Source organism: Ochotona curzoniae, unplaced genomic scaffold (assembly GCF_017591425.1).
Source record: "Ochotona curzoniae isolate NIBS_2020 unplaced genomic scaffold, NIBS_Ocur_1.0 contig_430, whole genome shotgun sequence".
Taxonomy (NCBI): Eukaryota; Metazoa; Chordata; class Mammalia; order Lagomorpha; family Ochotonidae; genus Ochotona; species Ochotona curzoniae.
The window spans coordinates 2,076,098-2,099,936 of NW_024466219.1; the positions used below are offsets into that span (position 1 = coordinate 2,076,098).

At 46.8% G+C, this 23,839-nt stretch overlaps 1 protein-coding gene across 1 annotated transcript in view; it reads left to right on the forward strand.

Moving 5' to 3' along the window:
• The window catches only part of HMCN1 (hemicentin 1), a 350,746-nt gene that overhangs the window by 275,972 nt on the left and 50,935 nt on the right, over positions 1 to 23,839 (forward strand). The window contains exons 69-82 of the mRNA XM_040985773.1: positions 964 to 1,160; positions 4,442 to 4,523; positions 6,010 to 6,146; positions 10,534 to 10,675; positions 11,649 to 11,793; positions 12,119 to 12,246; positions 12,517 to 12,673; positions 14,386 to 14,507; positions 14,679 to 14,843; positions 17,060 to 17,167; positions 17,544 to 17,681; positions 17,797 to 17,931; positions 19,941 to 20,210; positions 23,153 to 23,343. Coding sequence (XP_040841707.1) covers positions 964 to 1,160; positions 4,442 to 4,523; positions 6,010 to 6,146; positions 10,534 to 10,675; positions 11,649 to 11,793; positions 12,119 to 12,246; positions 12,517 to 12,673; positions 14,386 to 14,507; positions 14,679 to 14,843; positions 17,060 to 17,167; positions 17,544 to 17,681; positions 17,797 to 17,931; positions 19,941 to 20,210; positions 23,153 to 23,343 — 2,117 coding nt within the window. The remainder of the gene's footprint in view (positions 1 to 963; positions 1,161 to 4,441; positions 4,524 to 6,009; positions 6,147 to 10,533; positions 10,676 to 11,648; positions 11,794 to 12,118; positions 12,247 to 12,516; positions 12,674 to 14,385; positions 14,508 to 14,678; positions 14,844 to 17,059; positions 17,168 to 17,543; positions 17,682 to 17,796; positions 17,932 to 19,940; positions 20,211 to 23,152; positions 23,344 to 23,839) is intronic.

Genomic DNA, 23,839 nt, shown 5'->3' on the forward strand with positions numbered 1-23,839 from the left:
TGATAACTTATTGAAAGAATTTAATTTTAAAATAGGCACAATAACAAAAAAAAATGTGTAATTTATTCTTTGGACCCTTCACAACTATCCCATTAGGCAAATAACAGTGCTATCCTCATTTTAGAGAAATGCCTAATGCTACTAAATCATATTTCTTGATACCAGAATTCACCGTTTGACTCCATATCCACTGCGGAGTGTCAGTGTTCTAAACTTTGTGCCTAGTATTTTTAGAAAAATAAATAAATGGGAAAAGTAGAGAAGGGGAAACAGCAGGCAGCCCCTGGAGCTGTCCAGCAGCTGTGTTGGCTGCTTGTGATGCAGTAAGCTGGAAGCTCGGAGCGTGGATACTGCCTGGAAAGTTGAGCTGTGACATCAAGGGGAGTCTCTTTGAAGGGATTACCAAACTTGGTTGAGCTGAAGAATCTTAATGTTTGTTCCAGTGGTTAGGGTCCTTAACAGATCTCAGGAGTTCTAGAAGAACATGCAACAACAGAGGGAGTCACTGCTTCCCGGTCCCCAAGTCATCATCTCCGAGAGAGTGTAACTGCCTGGGAAATAGGTTCACGGTCCCTCAGTTTTATCATTGCTTTTGTAGAAGCACCTGTTAAAAGCGTGCAGAAACACACTGAGCTGTTTAAGTACCTCTTCAAATGTGGTACAAGATGGGTTTGGCTTTATTGTTTTCAAATCTTCACAGTTGTAAGACCACTCCCGTGAACTGAATTCCAGCCATGCTGCAATTACCTTGCAATGAACTGTGGTCTGCTTCATATCTCTTACAGATTTAAACCTTTCCTTTTGAAAGTGTCAGAAATTGTAATGATCTCTGGGAATTATCATTTCAGTTTCTTTGTTTTAATCAAGTTGTCTCAAGAAATTGAGTTAGTTTCATGTTTTTCTAATTTGGCATATTTTATGAAGCAGTAGGTTTATTGTGTCGCTTCTGTTTCTCTCATGTAGAACCGCCTCACATTAATGGATCCAGAGAACCTGGAGAGGTATCAGTAATTGTCGGTAACCCACTTGAACTTTCCTGCATTGCTTCTGGAATTCCAGTCCCTAAGATTACCTGGATGAAGGATGGCAGGCCCCTTCTACATACGGAGCAGGTGCAGGCTCTAACGGGAGGTGAAGTTCTGCGAATATCAAGTGCTCAGGTAATTTGAAAAGTCCCTGCAATCATGTTTTATTAGATTAAACTCCTCACTGGCTGATAAGTTACAATTATTGAATGAATTGTATCTCTGGACCTGAACAGACCACAGATTTCTACAATGTAAGCAAGAATAGATTGAATCAGCTCTCTCCCTAACTGATATGATGAAAGGAAGACGATTGGGAAAATAGGAAGCCAAGTTTTCAGAGTACTGTGTCATTATACTTCTTTAAAGCTCTCAGTTTGTGCCCCCTGATCCTTTGTAGGACCAGAAAAAGCATTCTGACTCATGTTTATATGAGGCTGCACAACTGCTTTCACCCCTCCCCTTCTCTAGCTCAGGTCATCACTGCTCGACTTCTCTGAGATCCACTACTTATATTCCACATGTGGGGTAGATCTGTCATGTACTTGCCTTTCCATGTCCATGTGTTTGTAGTTGTCATTACCTTGAGTATATAGAACAGCAAGTAATTCAAGCACACAATGTCATCGTCTCCTGAGCAGTCTTCCGGAAGAGCACAGCCCACTGGGGCTGTCCTTCACACCCTGGCCTGCAGGCAACTCGCTCAGGTCCAGGCCCATGCAGCACACATTGCTTGGTGCACTGTGGGTCAGCCCAGGTCTGGTTGGCAAGCCTGGCCACTCCGTCCCAGCAGAGTTCCTCTGACAGCACGGAGCGTGCTCCTCCCCAGTCCTCGTATCTGTCACCGCAGTAACTCACAGAGAAGTCAGGCATACTCGGTCAAACCCTGCGTCACCAGGAAGCAGGAAGTTCTGTGATAATTGGAACAATACAGAGACAGAAAGTTGGGTGGCACAACTTGACATGCAAATGGTGGTAATGCAAACTGGAATGTCATGCTGTATCATGGTGGGTCTAAAAGGCAAACTAGACGGTTAAATTACAAGGAGACAAGGCAAAGATCCTGTACAACCTTGGTGACTACTTAGCTGTACGGTCGGACTGTTGTGGAGGATCCAAACATTTTACTTAAGACAGACATGTCTCGATTCTCAGGAACTTCCGTTTGCACATCAGATACATTTAGAACCACAAGAGAGCCGTTTGAAACAGTATTGTGTTTTAAAGTCCATTGCTCACAGATTTTAGTCTTGAACAGTATCTCAGCAGATTTGATAATGATTACTGGCTTGAAGTCTGATTTTCTCCCTAATAGCCTGAGAATTTGTGTTGAAAACTTGCAAAAAAAAAAAAAGACAAACCTGTGGAACTAAGCCTAGGAAAATGAAAAGTGTGGGTTGAATTTTAACCTAATCTTAGCGTATGTGATAGAGAAGGGAAAGTTTTGATGCCATAATTGCTCCCTTTGTTGGCATTGAACTTAAATCAGCAGCAGTCTTTCAGTACCACAATTTAAGCTCCAGTACAAGTTTGCTTGCTTAAAAGAAAGCAATGAAGTGGAAAGGTAAATACAGCCAAGTGCCAAGGCTCTTGTTAGCTGCTGTGCTTGAGCTCGCCCCCTCTTTCTCTCTCTCTCTCTCTCTCTCTGTCTCTCTCTCTCTTTTTGCTCCATCACACTTCGCATGTACTTCTTTTGCAACACTGCCTGTGTGGTCATTTCCTCACCTGAACTTTCTTGTACATCTGTCTGCACCATGTAGTTTGGGCTGGTATACAATGCATGCTTTGCAGACTTGAACTTGTGCAATAGAGATGGGAGTTTCCTAAAACCTCTTCCATCAAATGCTAGTCCCGTTATATACAGCAAGGGGAGAAGGGGACCACTCTGTGACCTAATAGGTTCGGAGAACTTCATATTCAATACCCTGTCCTCTTTGTGAGACATACTGCATGTTAAGGACTCTGCGAATCTTATTCCCAGAGGGTCGGTATTGTGGTATGTCAGGTTAGGACACCAGCTTTGATCCTGGAGCACTCATTCAAACTCCCAGTGCTCCTCTGACATGCAATCCGCTTGCAAGGAACTGTGAAAGCAGCAGATGTACCCTGTGTGGGAGTTCAGGTTCTGGCTTCAGTCTGGTTCAGCCCCAGCTATTGCAGCCATTTGGGGTAAGAACCAGCAGATGCACAATCCATTTTTCTCTGTCTCTCCCTGTCTGCCATTCTGCCTTTAAAATAAGTAAACCTTTAGGGAAAAGAAGGTGACTCCAGCGATACTTGATCAGCTGTAGCTTTTCAAGTGCATATTGAGAAAACACACTTGAGAAACGTTCGCTGCCAGTAATGACTGTAGTGTATAGAAGGTTGAACGTGGTCAGGAAATACTTCCTGGAGGAGGCAAAATTTAAGAGGAACCATAAGCACTGGGTCAAGTTTGAAATAGAAGAGGACAAGCTCACTTGGAAATGGACTGGATTGTTAAAAAGTTTTATAGGTTTTAAAGATGTGAGAAATTCAGAATTGTTCCCTAGGGAATATAACATTATTCTTGAATTCTTGGTCACATGTCTGACAATTGTTTTTCTAAAATTGGATTTGAAATGTGTCTTTCCAAGTGATCTGATTTTAAACTTTTCAACAGAATGTTAGCAGCCTATCAAAACATTTTCCAGAACCTGTCTGTAAGCCAGTTTGAATGTAAGAATTTTAAAAATACCAATATTCTAATAATGTTTAAACAGCAAAGGAGAGTCAGGCATTTCTCCTTTTCCAAACTCTATTTTGCACAGTCCTGTAATCATCTGTTTTCTCATATGTACTCTCCATGTATACAATCTTGCGTCGTGTGGTTCAAAGAATTTGGATTTTATACAAATAACAGCAGATTTTGCTTTCCATCTGACCCTGTTACTATCCAAAACACATGAAATCATTTTGGTTTGCTGTGTATCTCAAGATAAAATTGGGATGTGTAAATAATATGTTCACAATTAATAACGTGCGCTTTCTTGTGTGTATTTAGTTAACGAATGTATTTGACTTTATTCAGGACTACTCCAGTTTGAATTTCTGGTCTATAACTTAAACCCGTGAATATTTTTTTTTCAATAATCATTAAGTAGCTAGTCAGTCATGAAGAGACTGGATCCTGCAAACGTCTCCTTTCCTGCTCTCCTTAGGTACCCCAGACTTATAGATGTTCCTAAGTCAACACGCAAGCCTCCATGGGAACATGGGCTTGCCTGTGCGAGAGGTGCAGGCAGCGTCCACTGGCAAAGCACTGCCCACTGTGTAGACAGTTGAATAATTGTGCATCCTTAGTGACGTTTTGCTTCGGGTGGAGATTCTACAGATTCATCCCAGGGACGTTCCTCAGCATGCTAACCTTGCGCAATCCACTTGCTTGGGTTTTCCAGGTGGAGGACACAGGAAGATACACGTGTCTGGCGTCCAGTCCTGCAGGAGACGATGACAAGGAGTACTTAGTGAGAGTGCATGGTAAACTGGAAACATAGCCTGCAGTCTGGCATTGGGAGCCACACTTTCTAGGACATGGGCTGCATGTAGGATATGCTTATAAACTAGGAAACATGCATTTCAAATATTCTTACACTGAGGAAGTGTTCTTTGGGGATAGCTTAATGGATTTTTGAGTTGTTTTGTTTCTGTATAAAGAATTCATATTCATTGGTTTTAAAATAAAAGAATGTGAGCGTGGGGATTTCGCCCCGCAGTTAAGGTGCCCGAGTGCTTAGATTGGCCGCCTGACTCTGGCTGCTGACTCCAGCCACCTGCTAATGCAGACCTTGAGGCGAGTACTCAGTACCCACCCTCAGTGGGAGATGCGTATTGTATTTCTGGTCCCTAGCTTTTGCGTGGCCTTGCCCAGGCCTGCCAGCACGTGGGGAGTCATCCAGCATGGGAGCAGTAGCCCCTTTCTGGCTGTGTCTCCATACTTCTTTCTGTTTATCGCCCTCCCCACACTATGCCTCTCAAATAAATTTTGTGAAATAAAACAATTTATTAAAATAAAACAATCCATAATCTTATCACATAAAGATGTTTGTGCACATAGATGTTTCATTGAAAAATATGATACAGCAGCTAGTTTTTAACTTTATCTGATGCAGATCGCTAAATATATTTTGTAGCATTGTTTTTTGGTGACTGCACCATGTCCCATTTATTTCCTAGTTTTGGATATTTAAGCTTTTCCTGTAATTTTGCCAGTGTAAACAATACTATTAGCCTGTTTCCTTTGAGCAATTTCTGTGGATTCACTTGCTTAGACGCAGATACTCAATACTCACACCTTTGTATATACACATACTTTTAAGGAACTGCCCAAGCACCTAGAAAAGCTGAAACAGACTCTGTCCAATACTGTCTGGGCACAGAAACAGAAATTGCTCTTCATGGGGAAGAACAGCTGAGAACCTAAACAAATCTTCATTTTATTCTCGTCATCTAAATGAGTCGGCAGCATTGCCAACTGCCTGGGATGGGAAGCCCCTCCTCCCTCATGCCCACACATGAATTAGACTTGCTGTCAGTTGACACCTAAATTTTGTAAAGATTCAGGGAAAGACATACTAACTTTTTGTATAAGAAGAATAGATTCGCATGTGTACACTATGAATAACTCTCTCTCTACGCTTTGGCAGTTTTAAAACCCAACCTGCAGGGGGAATCATTACCAAATGTAGAGCCTCAACAGAGGACCCTTGCCTTGTGGCTCGGTCACCTCACCTGTCAGATGGCTGGAATGTGATTATAATGTTGATCCTGGCAGTGAGTTCGTTGCTTAGTGTAAGAGTGCTGGATAAGGTAGAAACATCCCACTGTTTGTAGAGTTACCTGTACCATAAACTAAACGGGTGTTGTTTTAGTTCATGCCTCTTTGCTCAAGTAGCAGAACCAGCACTTGCTGAACACCCATAATCAGCCTGCTGAAAGTCTTCGGTGTGTGTGTTCTTACTCCCAGTGCCCCCTCACATTGCTGGAGCGGATGAACCTCAGGATTTCACCGTGTCGCGCAACAGGCAAGTGACACTGGAGTGCAAGTCAGACGCAGTGCCCCCGCCTGTTATTATGTGGCTAAAAAACGGAGAGCACGTGCAGGTAAATCTCTTTCCTGAACCCCATAGATTGATCCTTGAAATTGTAACACACACACAGATAAAAACCAGCTCTGAAGCATTTTCTGGTAGACATCAACTTCACTCTGTGCCGATGGGCACAGCATCCATAAGTCAGGCACACCTCCTCTCATTCTGTGCTGGGGGAGTTAGGTCCAAAGGCAGGAATTTAGGTTGAAACTAGCCCATGTGTGTATTTCCTGGAGCCCAGAAGTTCAATCCTAACTTGGAATGAGAATGCTCACCAGTTTATCTAGTTGATGAGAAATTTTCAAGAGAACTGACCATTCTGCCAGGTCTTTTGGGTATGCCTGTCACCTGGAGGACTGTGTAGTATCTATCAGGACCTGGTGTCTGGGACCAGAACCCCTGAGGAACAAAAGGTGACTCTGAACGCCTCCTCTGCTGCCTGGCCGCCAGTCTGCCATCACAGCCCAGGAGCCCTGATTTCTTTTTAAAGCTTTGGAAGGCCCTATTGTCCTTGCCCCGTCGCAATTCCTCTCTTTTCCATTGTTCTTCCTCATTCTGTTCACTATTGTGCCATAGTGTGTTTCCAGTAGTTATAAAAGGGGATCATGCCCTCTAGCCCCTCAAACATGTGGATGCCACACTGGAGACTGAGCTCCAGTGCCATGCACCTGCTACCTTGCCATGCATGTCCCTTAGCTCTTCCGTACCCCTCCTGTGTACTCACCGTGATGTCGGGCACCATGAGTGCTACAGGGAGCAAGGAGTTCACTGGCTAGCGGAAAAGACAAAGAGGGAAATCAAAGAATACAGATGAGTACCACTGATAAATTGTGGGGTAGAGGGAGAAGTCATCAACTCAGGCGAGTCCCTCAGAGGGGTGAATTGGGATTTATATGTGTGTGCATGCATGGTGTTAGTGAAGAAAGAGATTCGTCATGGTTTGTGGTGTGCAGACAAACCCTTCACGGGGAAGGGAGTGCTGCTGTAATGAGATGGATGAACTTGGTAAGGTTCCAGTTGAGCTTGATGAAAATCCTGCGTTCAGGAGACAGAGATTGTCTCGGCGGTTCGGCTGCCATTTGGGACCCATATGTCCCTCCCCTACCTGTGTTTCAGTCCCAGCTTGCTGCTGGGGAGTATCTTGGGAGGTAGCAGGTAATGCCTGCAGTACTTGGTCCCTGCCACCTGCGTGGGAGAGCTGGCGTGAGCTCCAGGCTCCTGACTTTGGCCTGGCACAGCCTGGCTACTGTGGGCATTGGACAGTGAATGGCAGTTATCTGTATCCCTGCAGTTCTCTCTCTTGCAGATAAATGAAAATAAATAGACTAAAAATTATTAAAAATTCCATGGTAGTCCCCACAGATGTCAGTTTGTGGTTAAACCACCCTAGTTAGCCCAGAGAGTCCTTCATGCTGTCCACCCACACATGCATTTTGGTCTAGTCCCTGAGCTGATAAGATAGGGTCTGAGTGAATGTTGATGACAGATTAGTTCAGTGCCAGCTGTTATCTGTCATGACCAATTGCTATCAATGATGAAAATAAGTTCGGGTTTAAATATTTTTAATATAATTTGCCTACATATTTTCTAGAAGCTATTTAAAAATGTGGTCCCATATGTCCTATAAAAACACTTTCTAGTGTGATAGTTCTCATGGCTTGACCTGGGACAGAAGTTCGAAGTTTGCGTGAAGTTGACCAGAAATGGTAGATTGTAGTAAGAGCAGTAAATGAAGACAAAGTGATCTGAAGGAGAAAAGGTGAGTCAGCGAGACAGGACTGCACGTGGGAGACACGGGTGTCTTGAAAGCCAGGGGCAGATGTGGAGTGAGTAAGAGAGGCACCTGAGGTTTGAATTAAGTGTGCCCATTGGTTTTGGCAAAGTGCAAAAGTCATTAAAGATTTAAACAATGGCTTTTTCATAGAGCAGTCAGAGTAGAAGGCAGGTTGCTGATTGGAGAGTTGGTGGAAGTTGAAATAAAAAAGTTGAAAAAAATATATATGAAAAACACATGAGAGAAGAAGAGAAGTTTGTGGAACCAGGCAGCTGGACAGCGGCGGGGAGGGGGCAGCGGGAGCCTAGATCAAAGGTGAGCAATAAGCTTTAGCGGATGCTCTTCCTCCGGGATGGGGAGATGGGAGGGAAAACTTCCTCCCACATGAGGAGGGAGGTGGATAGGGTAGGCTCAGAGCTCTGATGTGCCCAGCTGAGAATGGGGGTCGTAGGAGGGAGTGGATAGGGCAGGCACAGGGCTCTAATGTGCCCAGCTGAGAATGGGGGGTCGTAGGAGGGAGTGGATAAGGCAGGCACAGGGCTCTGATGTGCCCAGCTGAGAATGGGGGTCGTAGGAGGGAGTGGATAGGGCAGGCACAGGGCTCTAATGTGCCCAGCTGAGAATGGGGGGTCGTAGGAGGGAGTGGATAAGGCAGGCACAGGGCTCTGATGTGCCCAGCTGAGAATGGGGGTCGTAGGAGGGAGTGGATAGGGCAGGCACAGGGCTCTGATGTGCCCAGCTGAGAATGGGGGTCGTAGGAGGGAGTGGATAGGGCAGGCACAGGGCTCTGATGTGCCCAGCTGAGAATGGGGGTCGTAGGAGGGAGTGGATAGGGCAGGCACAGGGCTCTGATGTGCCCAGCTGAGAATGGGGGTCGTAGGAGGGAGTGGATAGGGCAGGCACAGGGCTCTGATGTGCCCAGGTAAGAATGGGGGTCGTAGGAGAGCAGAAGTCAACTTGGAAGAAAGACTGGTGATGAAACTGCAGTGAGGCTTACTGAGTTGGCTGAACTTAACTGCTGTATATAGAGGATTGACATTGCAAGAAGCACTCTGACCATTTTTATCAGCCTCAGGTCCTGCCGTGTCACTTGAAAAAAAAATTAAAGTGTCCTGGGGCCAAAGTTTGGCCCAGCTGTTGAGCTACTTGCAATGCCAGAAAGCTTTATCAGAGCTCCTGGGTGCCAATGCTGCCTCCACATCTGATAAAGTGCCCATGGGAGGCAACCAGTGGACGTTCCAGTCCTTGGCATGCTAACCCTCAGTCCCAACTATGATGCCATGTGAGGAGTGACGTAGCAGGTGAGAGCTCTCTGCTACTCTCTCTGTCTGCCTCTGAAATAAAAGAAAAAATTTTAAAGAATTAGAATATGTCACAGAACTTATGTTTAGGGAATAATTTATTCCAATTTGAGTCAGCAGAGCTGGGCTGCACGTTTTAGTTGCTGTTAGAAGTACAAGTATCTCAAATGCTTGAGAAATTTGCAGACAAAGGTTGTTTGCTTTTTAAAATTGTTTGTTTTTAACAGAGTTCTGAGGAAGAGGGAGAGAGATCGAGCTTCTGTCCCCTGACTCACTGCCCAGGTGGCTGCAGCAGGCAGTGCTGCGCCATGACGAGGCCGGGAGCTGCAGCTGCATCCCCTAAATGGGTGCCATGCCATCTGCTGCTGCGTGTCCCAGGCTGTTGCAGGAAGCTAGATCGGAAATGGAGCAGCCGAGACCCACTGTGCCAAAATACTGGGCCTTGTTTCTAAGATTTTGGAAGATATTGGCAAGTACTGTGGTACAGCAGGTTAGGCCTCTCCTGTGACACTTGGATCCAGCTGCCTACTGATGCACCTGCCAGGAGTGTGGAAGATGTTTCAAGTACTTGGGCCCGTGCCAATCATAGAGGAAAACCAGCTGGAGTTGAGGCTGCCTGCTTGTGCCTAAGCTGTTGTAACCACATCTGGGGAGTGAGCCAGTAGATGGAAGCTCTCTGTGTATCAAATAAGTAGAGAGAAAAAAAATTAACATTAGAGGATAATGTTTTCTGTAAGTTTAAAGCTGATTTGTTAATCAAGAAGCTTCTGTTGTAAAGTACAGAGATCAGACTGGAATGAACTTAAGACAGAAAAGCGAATGAAGGAAGTCTGTGGACTAGAAGAGCTGGTCAAGTTAACGTTAGCTGTGACTAGGTCCATGGGGTGTACAGGTAGAAGCAGGTGTGTGTGTGTGTGTCTGTCTGTCTGTCTGTCTGTCTGTCTGTCCTCCCTCGGTTCTTTGGCCTGGATTCAGCCCCATCCCCGTGTGACTCCATTACAAAGATGCCGTGCCTCTTCCCCCTCCCCAGCACTTCTAGCCAGAGTCCCAAGGAGAGCTCTGAGAACTGTGACTTGCCTTACCTGCCCCTCTTCGAATGGGTCCTTGTGCCCAGGGCACCTACTGCGTGAGCCCTGCCACCCCACCACACTGGTTGAAGGGTTCCCCAGAGACTCGGGGTCCACCAGGGAAGGTCAGGGAGGCAGACCCGACGTGGACCTAACAGCACTTCTGTAGCTCCCTGTATTTGCTTCTGGTGATGAAAAAATCATACTAAATCCCCTTTTTTTATCATTTTAACGATAAATTTGCCTTGTTGAAAGCAGGCATCACCTCGCATCCGAATCCTTTCTGGAGGGAGATACTTGCAGATTAACAATGCAGATCTGGGAGATGCAGCCAATTATACTTGTGTTGCCAGCAACATTGCAGGAAGGAAGACAAGAGAATTTACTCTTACTGTGAATGGTAAGAAAAAAAATGACTGTTCAAAAATATAACCCAGGGTTTTTCAGAGAAAAGCTTTTTTTATTAGCATACTAAATGGATCCATGTGATCATTTTAGTTGTTTTGAAGACAACCTACAGTATTTGTACCAAGACCACTCTTAGGAGTTAACTCAATTTTAAAAAGTAGAGATATATTATTCTGGCTTAAAGGATAGTGTATATTTAATTGTAGCCAGCATATCTTGATGGCTTGTGTCATTTGCATATTATCTATTCCACATCGTGGCTAGCTTGAGAGTACCATGTATGTCTTGTATGCAAACTGCTATAGGAGTCAGATTTTCTTAAATATAGTATCTCAGCACCAAAATGTGCCAAATTCAGGAGGGTAATTTAAACTTCCCAAAAGCATCCAAGCATCCTTCTGATTTTTCAGTTTGAAGTTTTACAGGATGTTGGATCATCCGTACAGCTAGTAACTCTAATAGTTAAATTAGTAACTCTAATAGTTAAATTAATATTCGGGCTTTCTATTCCCACATGAACTCAGTGATTAATAAATGCCAGTTCTGAGACATGTATGATTAATCACAGATGTGCCTTTTCGGTAAGATAGCCCGCTTTCTGTTCTTTATTTAAGGGAGTCGTTTCACTGTCAGCATTCTCAGACTGTGATTTGGCCAGAGAGGAAGCAGCAGTGTCAGCTTCGATTTGCATCATCCCAGAGCTGCCTTGTGTTTGGGCTTCAGCCAGAGATGCAGCCAGGAAGCACACTGCTCTTGACACTCTGCTCTTCATACTCTGGCTTATTTTTCAGCCCAAATTCACTTGAATAAACTTGAGGAGTTAAAGCACAATTCTATGTACACTCATCTAGATGAGTGCAAGCACAGCTCCATGTTTGCCCGGCTGATGCTGTGTCTTCAGGATCTTAGGTAGAGGCCTTGTTATTTAGTAAAGCTGAATTTTCTCCTATGCATCTCTTGTTCAGTTCCTCCAAACATAAAGGGTGGTCCCCAGAGTCTTGTCACTCTCTTAAATATGTCAGCTGTGTTGGAATGCTCTGCTGACGGTGTGCCAGCCCCACGGATCACATGGAGAAAAGATGGAGCCGTTCTTCCTGGGAATCAGGCAAGGTAACAGTTCTGGAAAGATGCAACATTAGAATGCAAACATAAATCCTTCCATCTTTTTTTTTTTCTAATGCTTTATTTTGATCTCTTATTATTTAGAATTAGTCTCTTAGCTAGATCATAAGCATTCCAACTCAGCGTTTTAAAAATGTAATTCCCATTCACCAAGCCCCCTTTTGCCTTCTATGTATCCTTTTGCCAAGAGTCTGGTAAGTGTGTGACCCCTGAACCAGAAAATCAATGTGGATGACACTGTCAGCTGGCCCTGACATGTGAATCGTTGAACTGAAGCTGAACCAGGAGACTTCACTCGGGATCTTTCTTGCAGATACTCGGTCTTGGAGAATGGATTCCTTCGGATCCAGTCAGCACAGGTCGCCGACACAGGCCGGTATCTTTGCATGGCCAACAATGCTGCCGGGACAGACCGCAGGCGCGTTGACATGCAGGTCCACGGTAAATCCACTTTTATACACCAGGCTGTGTATTCAGACTTTGTTGAAGCCTGTGCCAGCAAAATCATGAAGATTTTGACATCAAGGCTGTTGAGAAGTTAAATTCTCAAGAGTTAGGTCCCATGGTTTTTCTCCTCCCTGTGGTTAAGATCATCACAGCACTAGTTCCACTTGCAAAGTTCTGTGTGTCTAACTGGGTGCGGGCACTAAGTTAATGTGGTGACAGCCTATCGCCGCATGTGTTTCCCTCTGCCTTTCCCGCCTGTTTCAGTTCCTCCATCAATTGCTGTGGGCCCTGCCAACATCACCGTGACCGTGAATGTCCAGACGACACTGGCTTGTGAGGCGGCTGGCGTGCCAAAGCCATCCATCGAGTGGAGGAAAGATGGACATCTTCTTAATGTGGATCAGAATCAGAGCTCGTACAGGTAGGGCAGCCTTCCCCAAGGAGCCCCGGCAGCATCGGGGAGCAGGCTCTTTGACAAGCACCAGCATGTAAAGGCTGTTGGCGAGGGAGTGTGAAGGATTTGCCGGAGTGCAGAGTATGTTTTTTTTCATACACTTGGTTTTCAACCTGAAATCGTTTATAGGCACAGCATTTCTATTCGTAAGTCCTGTGAGGTCTACAGGACTGAATTTCTAAGCCTGGCTTATTTAACTCTTTTGAAATTTATAAAGCAGAGGACAAAAGCATTGTAAAGTACAAATGGTGCTATAAAAATAGCCACAAAATGAGCCTGATGGCGTGGCCTAGCGGCCAAAGTTCTCGCCTTGAATGCGCCAGGATCCCATATGGGCGCTGGTTCTAATCCCGGCAGCTCCACTTCCCATCCAGCTCCCTGCTTGTAGCCTGGGAAAGCAGTTGAGGACGGCCCAAAGCCTTGGGACCCTGCACCCATGTGGGAGACCCCGAGGAAGCTCCTGGCTCCTGGCTTTGGATCGGCACAGCACTGGCTGTTGCGGCCGCTTTGGGAGTGAATCATCGGACGGAAGATCTTCCTGTCTGTCTCTCCTCCTTTCTGTATATCTGACTTTCCAATAAAAAAAAAAAATCTTTAAAAAAAAAATAGCCACAAACTTTAGCTGTGGAGCAAAGATGAAATTTTACCTTGAATACCTTGGCAGCATGTGTGAGAAGAAATTTAGCATTTTCCACTGTTTTTGCATTACTCTAGCTTTACTGCTGTAATTCACAATATGGCAGTGTGTGGTTTTTAACAACCATCGTCAGCCCGTTTAGGATTTCTGATGCTCTAGGTGTTATCGTCTCTTCTGTCTCATTTGAGCTAATGATTATTCTATCAGAGGATTTGCCCTAAAAGCAAATGTCTTTATGGGTCTTTGACAAAACAACTCAGTTACTCCAGGAGAAAGGAGAGCGGGAGATTTCACATGAAATGGTATCATTTCCTGTCTTTTGCACCCTATTAATCAATCTTTGGACATTGAATGATCAGTAACTTGGAAGTATATATTATGTAAAAACCTTGCAAAGCTCTTGCATAAGGAAACATGTCAAATATGTTTCTGTTAAACCAAGCCATTTCTGCTCAATCCGTGCACACCTAGAGGGCAGGCCTGGAAACTAGAGTCGCTGTGCTTCACATATGCAGTCACGGTGTCCTGAATGTTCACCGTGATGCACGTTGCTTTGGCTGCAAACTGGGTGGGAGTTAGAAGAGTTCCTGGATGGTATCTGCTTCCAGAGTAACCAGCACTGTCAGCAGAAGAGTGAGAGAGACCTGGAGGACTCCATCTCTCAGCGGGAAGAGTTCGAAGGCTAACCTGCAGAGTTACGGAGAAATTTAGAACTAATTCACATGTAGCATTGGAGACGGCTGCAGGAAGCCCTTCTGCCCTGTGTTAATGAGGAGAGCAGGATCAGTCAGTATACCGGCATCAAAACGTTCAAGGTTCAGACAGCTCTTCAGCTGCCTGCTGTCGGTTTCAATTTGAAACCCTGTTAACCCTTTGAGCCCATATGAGCATAACATCCATCCCACAGTTTGCCACAAAGAGATGAAGCTCATGTTAACATGGGGACGGAGACTTGTTGCCCTCAGTTCACCACATGAGCTGCTAGACAAATGTGTGAAAACTGGTCAGCGGTAGCTCGGCTCATGCTTCAACTCTCTTGTAGGCTCCTTTCTTCCGGTTCGTTGGTGATCCTTTCCCCTTCTGTGGATGACACTGCGACCTATGAGTGCACTGTGACCAACGATGCTGGCGAAGATAAGAGAGCCATAGGTCTCACTGTCCAAGGTAGGGCAGCTTTGCACAGGGGTCCAGAGTGGTCACTGCATCACCCATCACCTGCCACTCCACTCTGCTGATTGAGGCTCTGCTCTCCATGCAGGAAGAAGCAGGGCACAGGAAGGCTGTGCAGAGCGGAGGGCTAGAATCACGTACTCTCCTTTCTTCCTGTGGTTTCAGTCCCGCCATCCGTCGCAGATGAATCCACAGACATCCTGGTGACCACGGGCGCCCCAGCAGTGCTGACATGCTCTGCCACTGGAGTTCCCGCTCCTTCCATCCACTGGACCAGAAATGGCATCAGACTGCTTCCCAGGGGAGAAAGCTACCGAGTTCTGTCCTCAGGTGAGACCCAGCCCAGGGCCCTCCCGTTTGCTGGTGGATCATTACCAGTCAGCGGTCTTGCATGGCTTTTGTTGTCCTGGAACAAAGACAAGGGAACTGCAGGCTTGCACATCGGCACCTAGGAAGATGTGGTTGGGCTCAGAAGGAAAAGGAAGAGAAGAGGAAAATTCTGGTTATAAAAATAATATCTGAGACACATCTGAATGGAGTGAGCTTGAGCCGGGCAATCTGGGCACACACACTAAGCGTAAGGTGTGCTAGGTTCTCCACCTGTGTGCCAGGGTATGCATTTAACAAATGTTTGCTGCCAGGGATAGGCCACATGCTCTACTGAGCTTCTCATGAAGCACCTTGAACTTGATTAAAAAGGCTGTTGGAAGCGCTATGTTAAATGGTTTTGGATTTTTAAATACTGATCTATCTGTCTATTTATTTATGTGAAAATCTGAGTTAGAGAAATCTTCCGTCTGTTGGCTCACTCTTAAGATGGCTGCAACAGCCAGGGATAGAGCGGGCCAAGCCAAAGCCAGGCTCTTCATCCAGGTCTCCCATGTGGGTGGCAGGCGGCGTACAGTGGGGCCGTCTGCTGCTGCTTTTCCAGGCACATCAGCAGGGAGCTGGGCAAGAACATGAACAGACACCACAGGGACATACTACACCCTGATGCTGGCCCGGGAACAGTTTTTGATTTCAGGAGTTTGCTGGGGAGAAAGCAGCATGTCTGTGATGGAAGTCTGGGTGTTGCACACTGGTGTTCATGGGCAGGTGTTGTGAGCGCTAGTTCGAATCCTGCTGCTCAGTGTCTGGTCCAGCTTCCTTGCTGATGGCTCTGGGAAGCAACTGATGATGGCTTCAGAAGGAAGGTCCCTGTGGTCACATTTGAAACCCTGGCGGATTTTCTGACCCCCGACTTTGGCCTGGCCCAGCTTCAACTGTTGTTGGCGTTCAGGCAGTGAACCAGAGGATAGAATGTGCCTTTACCTGTCACACTCTGTTTGAAACAAATACATTTCTGAAAGAAGAGAACTTCCCTGCGTTGGGAAAGCACGCTGAGGACGGACGGGAGTTGTAACTGACACATTAGAGCTCTGCCTGTACGTGTTACTCTAGGGGAGTTTGTTTCTTCATTGGGAGGAAAACTGATGGAAAGTTGTTCTCAGGATGCAACTTGTCCCTCAAGGCAAGCCATGTTGGCTATCTTAGAAGCCTTTGTAGATGGCAGCAACTCAACTAAAAAATATAAGTTACCTATCTTTAACACTACATGTGTGCTAAGAAAAGCACTTAGAACTTTTTCCAAGTGTTAGACCCTACTTGTCGGGTTTGACCCTAGATACACCCACGCACAAAGACTTGTGCATGAATGTTCACGCAACATCTTTCACAAGAAGCAAAAAGTGGAATTGATTCAGCTGGTGAATCTATACATTAATATATCCACATAATACAATTCCATTTACCATTAAAACGGAGCAGAATAATGGCACATCCTACAGCAGATGAAGCTGAAAGCCAGTGTGCTCACAGCCAGAGACACAGGGGACCACATCCTGTGTGATCCCCTTGTCACAAAGAATCCAGAAAAGTCCAGTCTTCAGAGACAGGCCATAGATACATGGCAGCCTGGGGCTGAGGGTGGGGCTATGGATGACTGAGAACCAGGATCCTTTGTGAGGTGATGCAAAAGTTCCATAATCAAGCTGTGCTGGTAACTGCAGCCTCTTCAATGTGCGAAAGATCATTGAGTTGAACATTTTAAGTGGGTGACTTTCATGATATGTAAATAATGGCTCAATAATGCAGTCCATGATTATAGTGGGCAGAGCTGCCACCTGTCTGTCAGCACCCAGTGAGAGTCCTGGTGCTCCACTGCCTGTCCAGGTCTCTGCTGATGGCCCGGGGAAGCCGTAGAAGATAGCCCAACTGCTTAGGTTCCTAACCCACATGGGAAACCCAAAAGAAGCTCCTGGCTTTGGCCATTGCAGCCCTGGCCATTGCAGCTGTCTCAGGAGTGAAGCAGTGGATGGAAGCACGTTGTCTGTCTCTCCCTCACACTCTGCGTCTCTGACTTTCAGATATATCATAAAATCTTCACAGTAACAACAACATGACTGTGAGGGATACAAACGTGAGCATAAGCCGAGCATCTCTGCAAGGTGACGGACATCTGCAGCTTTAGGAAGATGCACCGTACATTAAAACTTCTTCTGTTTCAGGAGCAATTGAAATATTTGCCACCCAGCTCAGTCACGCGGGTAGATACACCTGCATGGCGAGGAACGCCGCTGGCTCTGCACACCGTCACGTGACCCTTCGTGTCCAGGGTATGTGAGGTGCTTTGCCCATTTCAGGCTTGCCGGGTTTGGGTGTTACTGGTTCATCACTGGGGCCTTTCATGGTGCCTGTTCTTGGACCACAGTAGTTCCTTGGGTGTGAGAGCCTCAGGATGCTTTTCAGCAGACTAACACAGGCACACAGATGACAGGTCACACAGAGCAACCCCAGGCTTACTGTTCTCCGGGGCTTTTCAGGGGGCAAGTGTCTTTCATAGTGAGATGCACAGCAGAAAATGTGGCTGTAGTCACTTCTCACGCGGTTACGTTGGAGATCTGAGCCCCGGCCTGTGTATGCCTGTGCCTGCATGGACCCCTTGGGCTGTGAATGGGTGCTGCCACGCCTCTCTGTCGGTTGCATCTGCAGAGCCTCCCGTCATTCAGCCGCAGCCCAGCGAGGTAGACGTCACCCTCAACAACCCCGTCCTGCTGCCGTGTGACACAGCAGGGACACCCAGCCCTCTCATCACGTGGCAGAAAGAAGGCATCAACGCCGCCACTTCAGGTGCCTGCCCCGTGTCTACCCAGGGAGTCCTGGCACATTCGGTCTTTTATGAAGCAAGTCAGGAACGTGCTGTCATAGAAATTAAGATGCCACTCTGCTCCTCATGGTGATGTAGGCCACAGCCGCACCGTGCTGCCCGGGGGCGGCCTGCAGATCGCCAGAGCTGCCCGAGAGGATGCTGGTGTGTACATGTGCGTGGCGCAGAACCCCGCCGGGACCGCCGTGGGCAAAGTCAAGCTGAACGTCCAAGGTACCAAGTCATTCCCCTCTGGGTCTTCCAACATGTCTGCACCGGGGAAAGCCTGGTACTCAGATATGTAAAAAAGCACTCTGCTTTCTCCTGTACTTCTCAAAAGTCTCCATTTCCATTATCCTGTCTGTTTCTCTATTACCTTTAGAAAAAAATTGAACTTCATTTTTTTACTATTGTTTGTATAAGAAAACAGAATCCCTTCATATTTGTAGTGTCGATAATCCTCCATTTGGCACAACAGTTCCCACTTGTTCATGCCTTTTTTTTCTGTTTTAAGTTAATCATGGCCAACTACAGCCCTAAAATATTAAGTGTAACATCCCAGAACTAGTTCCTGAGTTTAACCTGTGTGCCAACTGAGACCTGTGAACTGAGACCTGGATGCATTCAGCTCCATCCTGCCCATCTGGGTGACCAGATGAGGGCATCCCAGTGCAGGAGAGCTGAGCTTTACTTAGTAACGCCCCTCAGGTCCAAGACCTGTGTGGATAGAAGACAGTGTAGCTCGAAACTGCTCCTGGAGGTGAACCGAGGCCGCCGTGTCGGGGTTCTCCTGACGTCAGCCTGGCCTCACCTGGCCGTGCTGGCCCTTTGGGGAGGCAACCAGTGGAACGGACGGCTTGTCTTTAACTCCCTTTCTGTCTCTCTGCCATTTCAAAGAAATAAGACAATGCAGGGATTGTGTTTATGTGCATTTTCATGTACCGTGGGGCAGTGTATTGGTGAAAGGTCCAAGAAAGGTGAGGACGCTGGAACAGGCCCCCATTGAGAGCAGAGCTGCCCGAGGAAAGCCAGCGGGGAGCCAGGAGAGGAAGCACGCGCGGCGTGCGGGAGGAAGCGCGCGCGCGGGAGGAAGCGCTTGCGGCGTGCGGGAGGAAGCGCGCGGGAGGAAGACGCAGGCAGCTGGCTGAATGCAGTTTAGCCAAGTTGCTCAAGGTGAAGTGTCCAGGCTTGAGGGAGTTTTTCTTCATTAAATGATTAAAATTATCAGCAAAGGAGCAACAGAGGGACGAAGATGCAACTGCTTTGAACAGCTAAGCTTTTGCTATTCTAAAGGGAGAGGCCGGCATCTGGTCCAGCAGGACCCTGACACCCCTCGTCTCAGCACCTGGGTTCAAATCCTGCCTAAGCTTCCAGCGTTGACGCCTTGCTAATGGGCACCAGCTGGTGATGCCCCAGGCGGTCAGGCCCCTGCACCCAGCTGGGGGACCTGGAGGGAGTGTCGCATTTGGAGAGTGAGCCAGCAGAAAGAAGATCCCTCTCTGTCTATGTGCAGGTCTTTCAAATAAAAATTAGTAAGTCAGGGAAGAGAGTGTACGAGCCAGACATGAGCAGTTCTAATGGACTATCCCCCAAGGCGCAGTATGGCATAGCAGCAAGCATGCAGCTGTCAGAGCGGTTCTGGCCATTATGAGTAATCACACCGCAGTTACTCCTCATTGCTTCACGTGTGTCTGTGCAGTGGGTGCTTTAAGGTGGGGTAGGAAGTCTCGGCCAGTGTCTGAGCGGGGAGCTCCTGCCAACACTTGGAAGGGAATCCTTCTCTTAAGCGCTTCCACCAGTTTCTGAGGAAGTTGAAAGTTTGTTCTATATAGTTTCCGTGATCCAATCCAAACAGTACTTCGTGATGCGTGGCCACTCTGCAAGAGTGTGGGCTAAGCTCCGTAGCAGGTGCATCGGCAAGTGTCAGCAGGCCAGGAAGGGTCTGCCTCAGAGGTCTGATGCCCAGAGCGAGTCGGCTGATCAGTGACTGCTGAGGAAAATACATCTGCCCATTGTCCAGACAGACAAACCTTCACGAGTATGCTTAGTGCCTTGCGCCTGTTAGTTACGGCGAGGCTGGCGTTGTGAAATGAGCTCAGTGCGTTTTGTGACCCAGTGAAGCGGAGTGGGGCTCCTCCAGGTTGGCAGGAGGGCTTGTTTCTGACCACTGTGCTGCAGCAGCACCTCCAGGAGTCCTGGGCAGGCGTGCTGCCAACAGGGGGCTTGGACTCTGTCTCTGCCAGTGCCTCCTGTCATCAGCGCTCAGCCACTGGAGCACACCACTGCCGTGGACAAGCCCGTCTCCCTGCCCTGCGAGGCCGACGGCCTGCCGCGACCTGACATCACCTGGCACCGAGGCGGCCAGCTGATTGTGGAGTCGTTGCGCCTGCGCATCCTCAACTCGGGGACTCTGCACATAGCCTTCGCTCAGCCTGGTGACGCCGGACAGTACACATGCACGGCCACCAACGTGGCCGGATCCAGCAGCAGGAGCACCGCGCTCACTGTGCACGGTATGTTGGTTCGCTTGAGTTAAGGCAGGCTGGCACGTTACCGTAGTGATGACAGGGGGCCACGAGAGCAAGCATAAAGGCAGTCCAAAGCGGGTAAAATGAGCCATGGGGCAGGGGCAGTGCAGGTCCAGCTCACTCTTCTGTAGGCTGTGCCTGTGTGTACCCCTGTGGGAGGACACCGTCCTGCCAGGACCCCTAACGGGTTACCAGGAATCCCCTCCCATGAGGTTGTTGTGGCATGTGCCTACTTTTGTGGCTCATGTGTGTTAACTTCTTGTGCTGCCCATTGTGGCAGCTCAAAACCAGTCCACGTGACCGATGTTACATAAACAGAGTGTAAGGCTAATGTGAATGCAGGTCTGTTTGATTCCTTACAGCCATCCTTGCGTACTGCGGATCCCCTCTGAGAAGGGAAAGTATGGATGATATGTTGTGTACACACCATAGAGTGCTCACCCAGACTACGATAGCTCTCCTGCCACTGGACCATCACATCCAGGAATCCACCTGTGAGCTGAGACATCACTGTGTAGGCGGTGGCTGTGTTCTAATGAAGCAATATATTGGCATGCATATTTTTACAAAAGAAAAAGTATTGTTTTGTGCATTGATAACTAAAACATTGAGAGATCAACACTGAAATATTTTAATTTTATTGTGTATTTTAAGACGAATGATAGAGCCCTTATTCATCAGTGTTAAGAAGTTAATTCTAGCTACTGTTTTCAGAGGTGATTCTTATTTTAAATGAAGACACTCTGCTCTCCAGTTTTTTTCAAACATTTTTGGAATATGATTATCTTTTGATTGAATTTGATATCTGACAGTTTCCATTACTGAGACGGTTCCAAGTGGAGACAAGTTTTTTTTAAATGTTCTAGAGGCCGAGAAATGGCTGCCGCCCACTGATTCACTGTTCAGATGTCCGTGGTGGCCTCTGGCCAGAGGAGGAACCAAAGCCGAGAGGCAGAGATGCAGTCTCGGTCTCTTAGGGGCGTGTCAGCAGCCCAGCTTCTGAACCATCACTGCAGCACGGTCTGCATTAGAAGGAAGCTGGGTCAGGAGCAGGAGCCAAGTACAGAACCCAGGCACTCCGACATGAGACGTGTGTGTCTTAATCACTGGGCCAAATGACCATCCGCAGGTGGAAGCATTTTTAACGAAAACGGTGTGTAGTTTAGAAATAGAAATTGTAAATAGAAATCATCGTTTAAGGGCTAGCTTCTACCTACGACACAGGTGTCCCGCACCAAAGCAGCACTTCAAGTTCTGGTTGTTCAGCTTCTAATCCGGCTCCCTGCCGGTGTACCTGGAAAAGCAGCAGCAGGTGACCCAGATGGATGGGCCCTTCACCTGTGTGGGAGACCCACATGGGGTTCCCGGTTTTGACCTAACACAGCCCAGGCTGTTCGTTTGGGAAGTGAATGGAAGATCTCTCTGTCTCTGTTTCACTCTGCCTTTCAAATAAAATGAATAAATCTTTAAAAAATAAAGATCACCATTTAAATATTCTTTCTAATAATTCCTTTGCTTTATGTTAATATAATGGAATTAATCTATACATATTTATCCTTTACCTGTAAATAAGTAATATTTATTCTTCTCGGGTATCCATAGGTATATATTACAAATATTTGACCACAAAAATTTGTAACTAAGTTTAAAAAAAATACAGACCACTATTCCTGCTCACGAGGCAGTGAGGCTAATAGTTCATCATGAAATTATAATGCCAAAACTTCAACCCAACCCATTTAAAAATAGCCTTCCGGAGGCGAGCATTACCAAGAGCAGTTGAAGCCACTGCTTGGGATGCCAGCGCACCATTTCAAATGGCCTGATTCAGATCCCAGCTACTGCATACTCTGATCCAACTTCCTGCTGGTGCTCCTGGGGAGGCAGTGATAATGGCCCAACACTTGATTAGCTGCTGCCGGCCAGGAGCAGCCAGAGGGAATGGCTGGCTCCTGGCCTGGCCTGGCCTGGCCTGGCCTGGCCTAGCCCCGGCCTCCTCCTCCTCGCCCCGCTGCTTCAGGCATCTGAGGAGTGGATGGAAGACATTCTCTCTCTCTCGCTTGCTCGCTCACTCACTCACTGTTGCTCTCTGTCACTCTGCCTTTCAAATAAAACAACTCTGTAACCCTCAGCCAAAGGTAAGTCGTAGGCTCAAGGAAGCTAGACAAAAGGAGAAAAGGAAAATACAACGTAAATTACTGAGACACAAGTCCCATATTTCCATTCAGCGAAATAGATTTATATGTTCTGAATTGCCTGTAGGATTCAGACATGTAACTGTCAATATGCTTGTACTCATTCAATCTTGAAAAAGGATGAAATATTATAATTTTCGCAGCAGTGATGTTTTTGCTGAGATCCTGTGTGAGCTTGTTGTTTATCAAAATGTCTTTAGAGTTGATCCATTTATCATCGATAGGTTTGAATAATTCCAAAATTCAGTGTTTGGGCAGTAGGAGAATATGTTTTTGTCTTTTGAAAGCAGAATTCTTGATCATTTAAGTTTATTTTTGTTGGAAAGGCAGATTTACAGAGAGGAATAGAGATGGGAAGATCCTCCCCAAATGGCCATAATGGCCAAAGCTGAGCCAATCTGAAGCCAGGAGCCAGGACCTCAAGCATCCTCCAGTCTCCCACAGGATGCAGGGCCCCGAGGCTTTGGGCCATTCTCTGCTGCTTTCCCAGGCCACAAGCAGGGAGCTGGATGGGAAGTGGAGTCGCTGGGAGATGAACTGGTGCCCATGCTGGCCCTTGTTGGGGGGATGGTTAGCCAGTCGAGCCATCATACCCGCTGGAAATGTCTAAATTTTAAAAAATATTTCTTGCAGAATTCCCCTCAAGCGAGTCTTTTGCTTGTTAATTTTCAATATGCCTGAAGGCATTGTTGAACTCACCTTCCTGAATGTCAGTCTTTTTCAACCCTCTAGTACCACCCAGGATCCGAAGTACAGAGGAGCACCACACGGTCAGTGAGAACTCCAGAGCTGTCCTTGCCTGTGAGGCCGATGGGATACCCACACCAACCATCAGCTGGAAGAAAGACAATGTTCCTTTGGCTAACTTGTTAGGAAAATACACAGTCGAACCTTATGGAGGACTCATTTTGGAGAATGCTGTGGTAAGTTTAAGGATATAAATAGATGCAATAAAGCAAACTGCTAATTCAGCTTCTTTTCATAATTTAATTTGGAAACATATTCCTCAATCATAAATTTTGGTCACAAAATTAAATTAATGGGCCAATTGTTAGGTGCTTGGGTTCCAACTCTGCCTAGTAAACATCCATTGCAGCTGCCTGCTAGTGCCCACCTGGGAGTCAGTAGGTTGTGGCTCAAGTACTTGTGTCCTGGATTCGGTTGACCCCACCTGGCTATTGGGGGCATTTGGGAAGTAAGCTACTGGATGGAAGATTGATCGAGCACTCACTCATTCTTTCTATGCCTTTCAAATAAAAATAAATTTTTAAAAATTAACTTTACATCTCCAGGAGTACTACAAAAAGCTCCTGGGAACCAGTGTGGACATGGATCCCGTGGTGCAGTTGAGTGCATTCTGCAGCTGCAGTTTTGACATGGGGAATGTGTCAGGGAAGAAAAGAATCAGAGGGCTTTGCC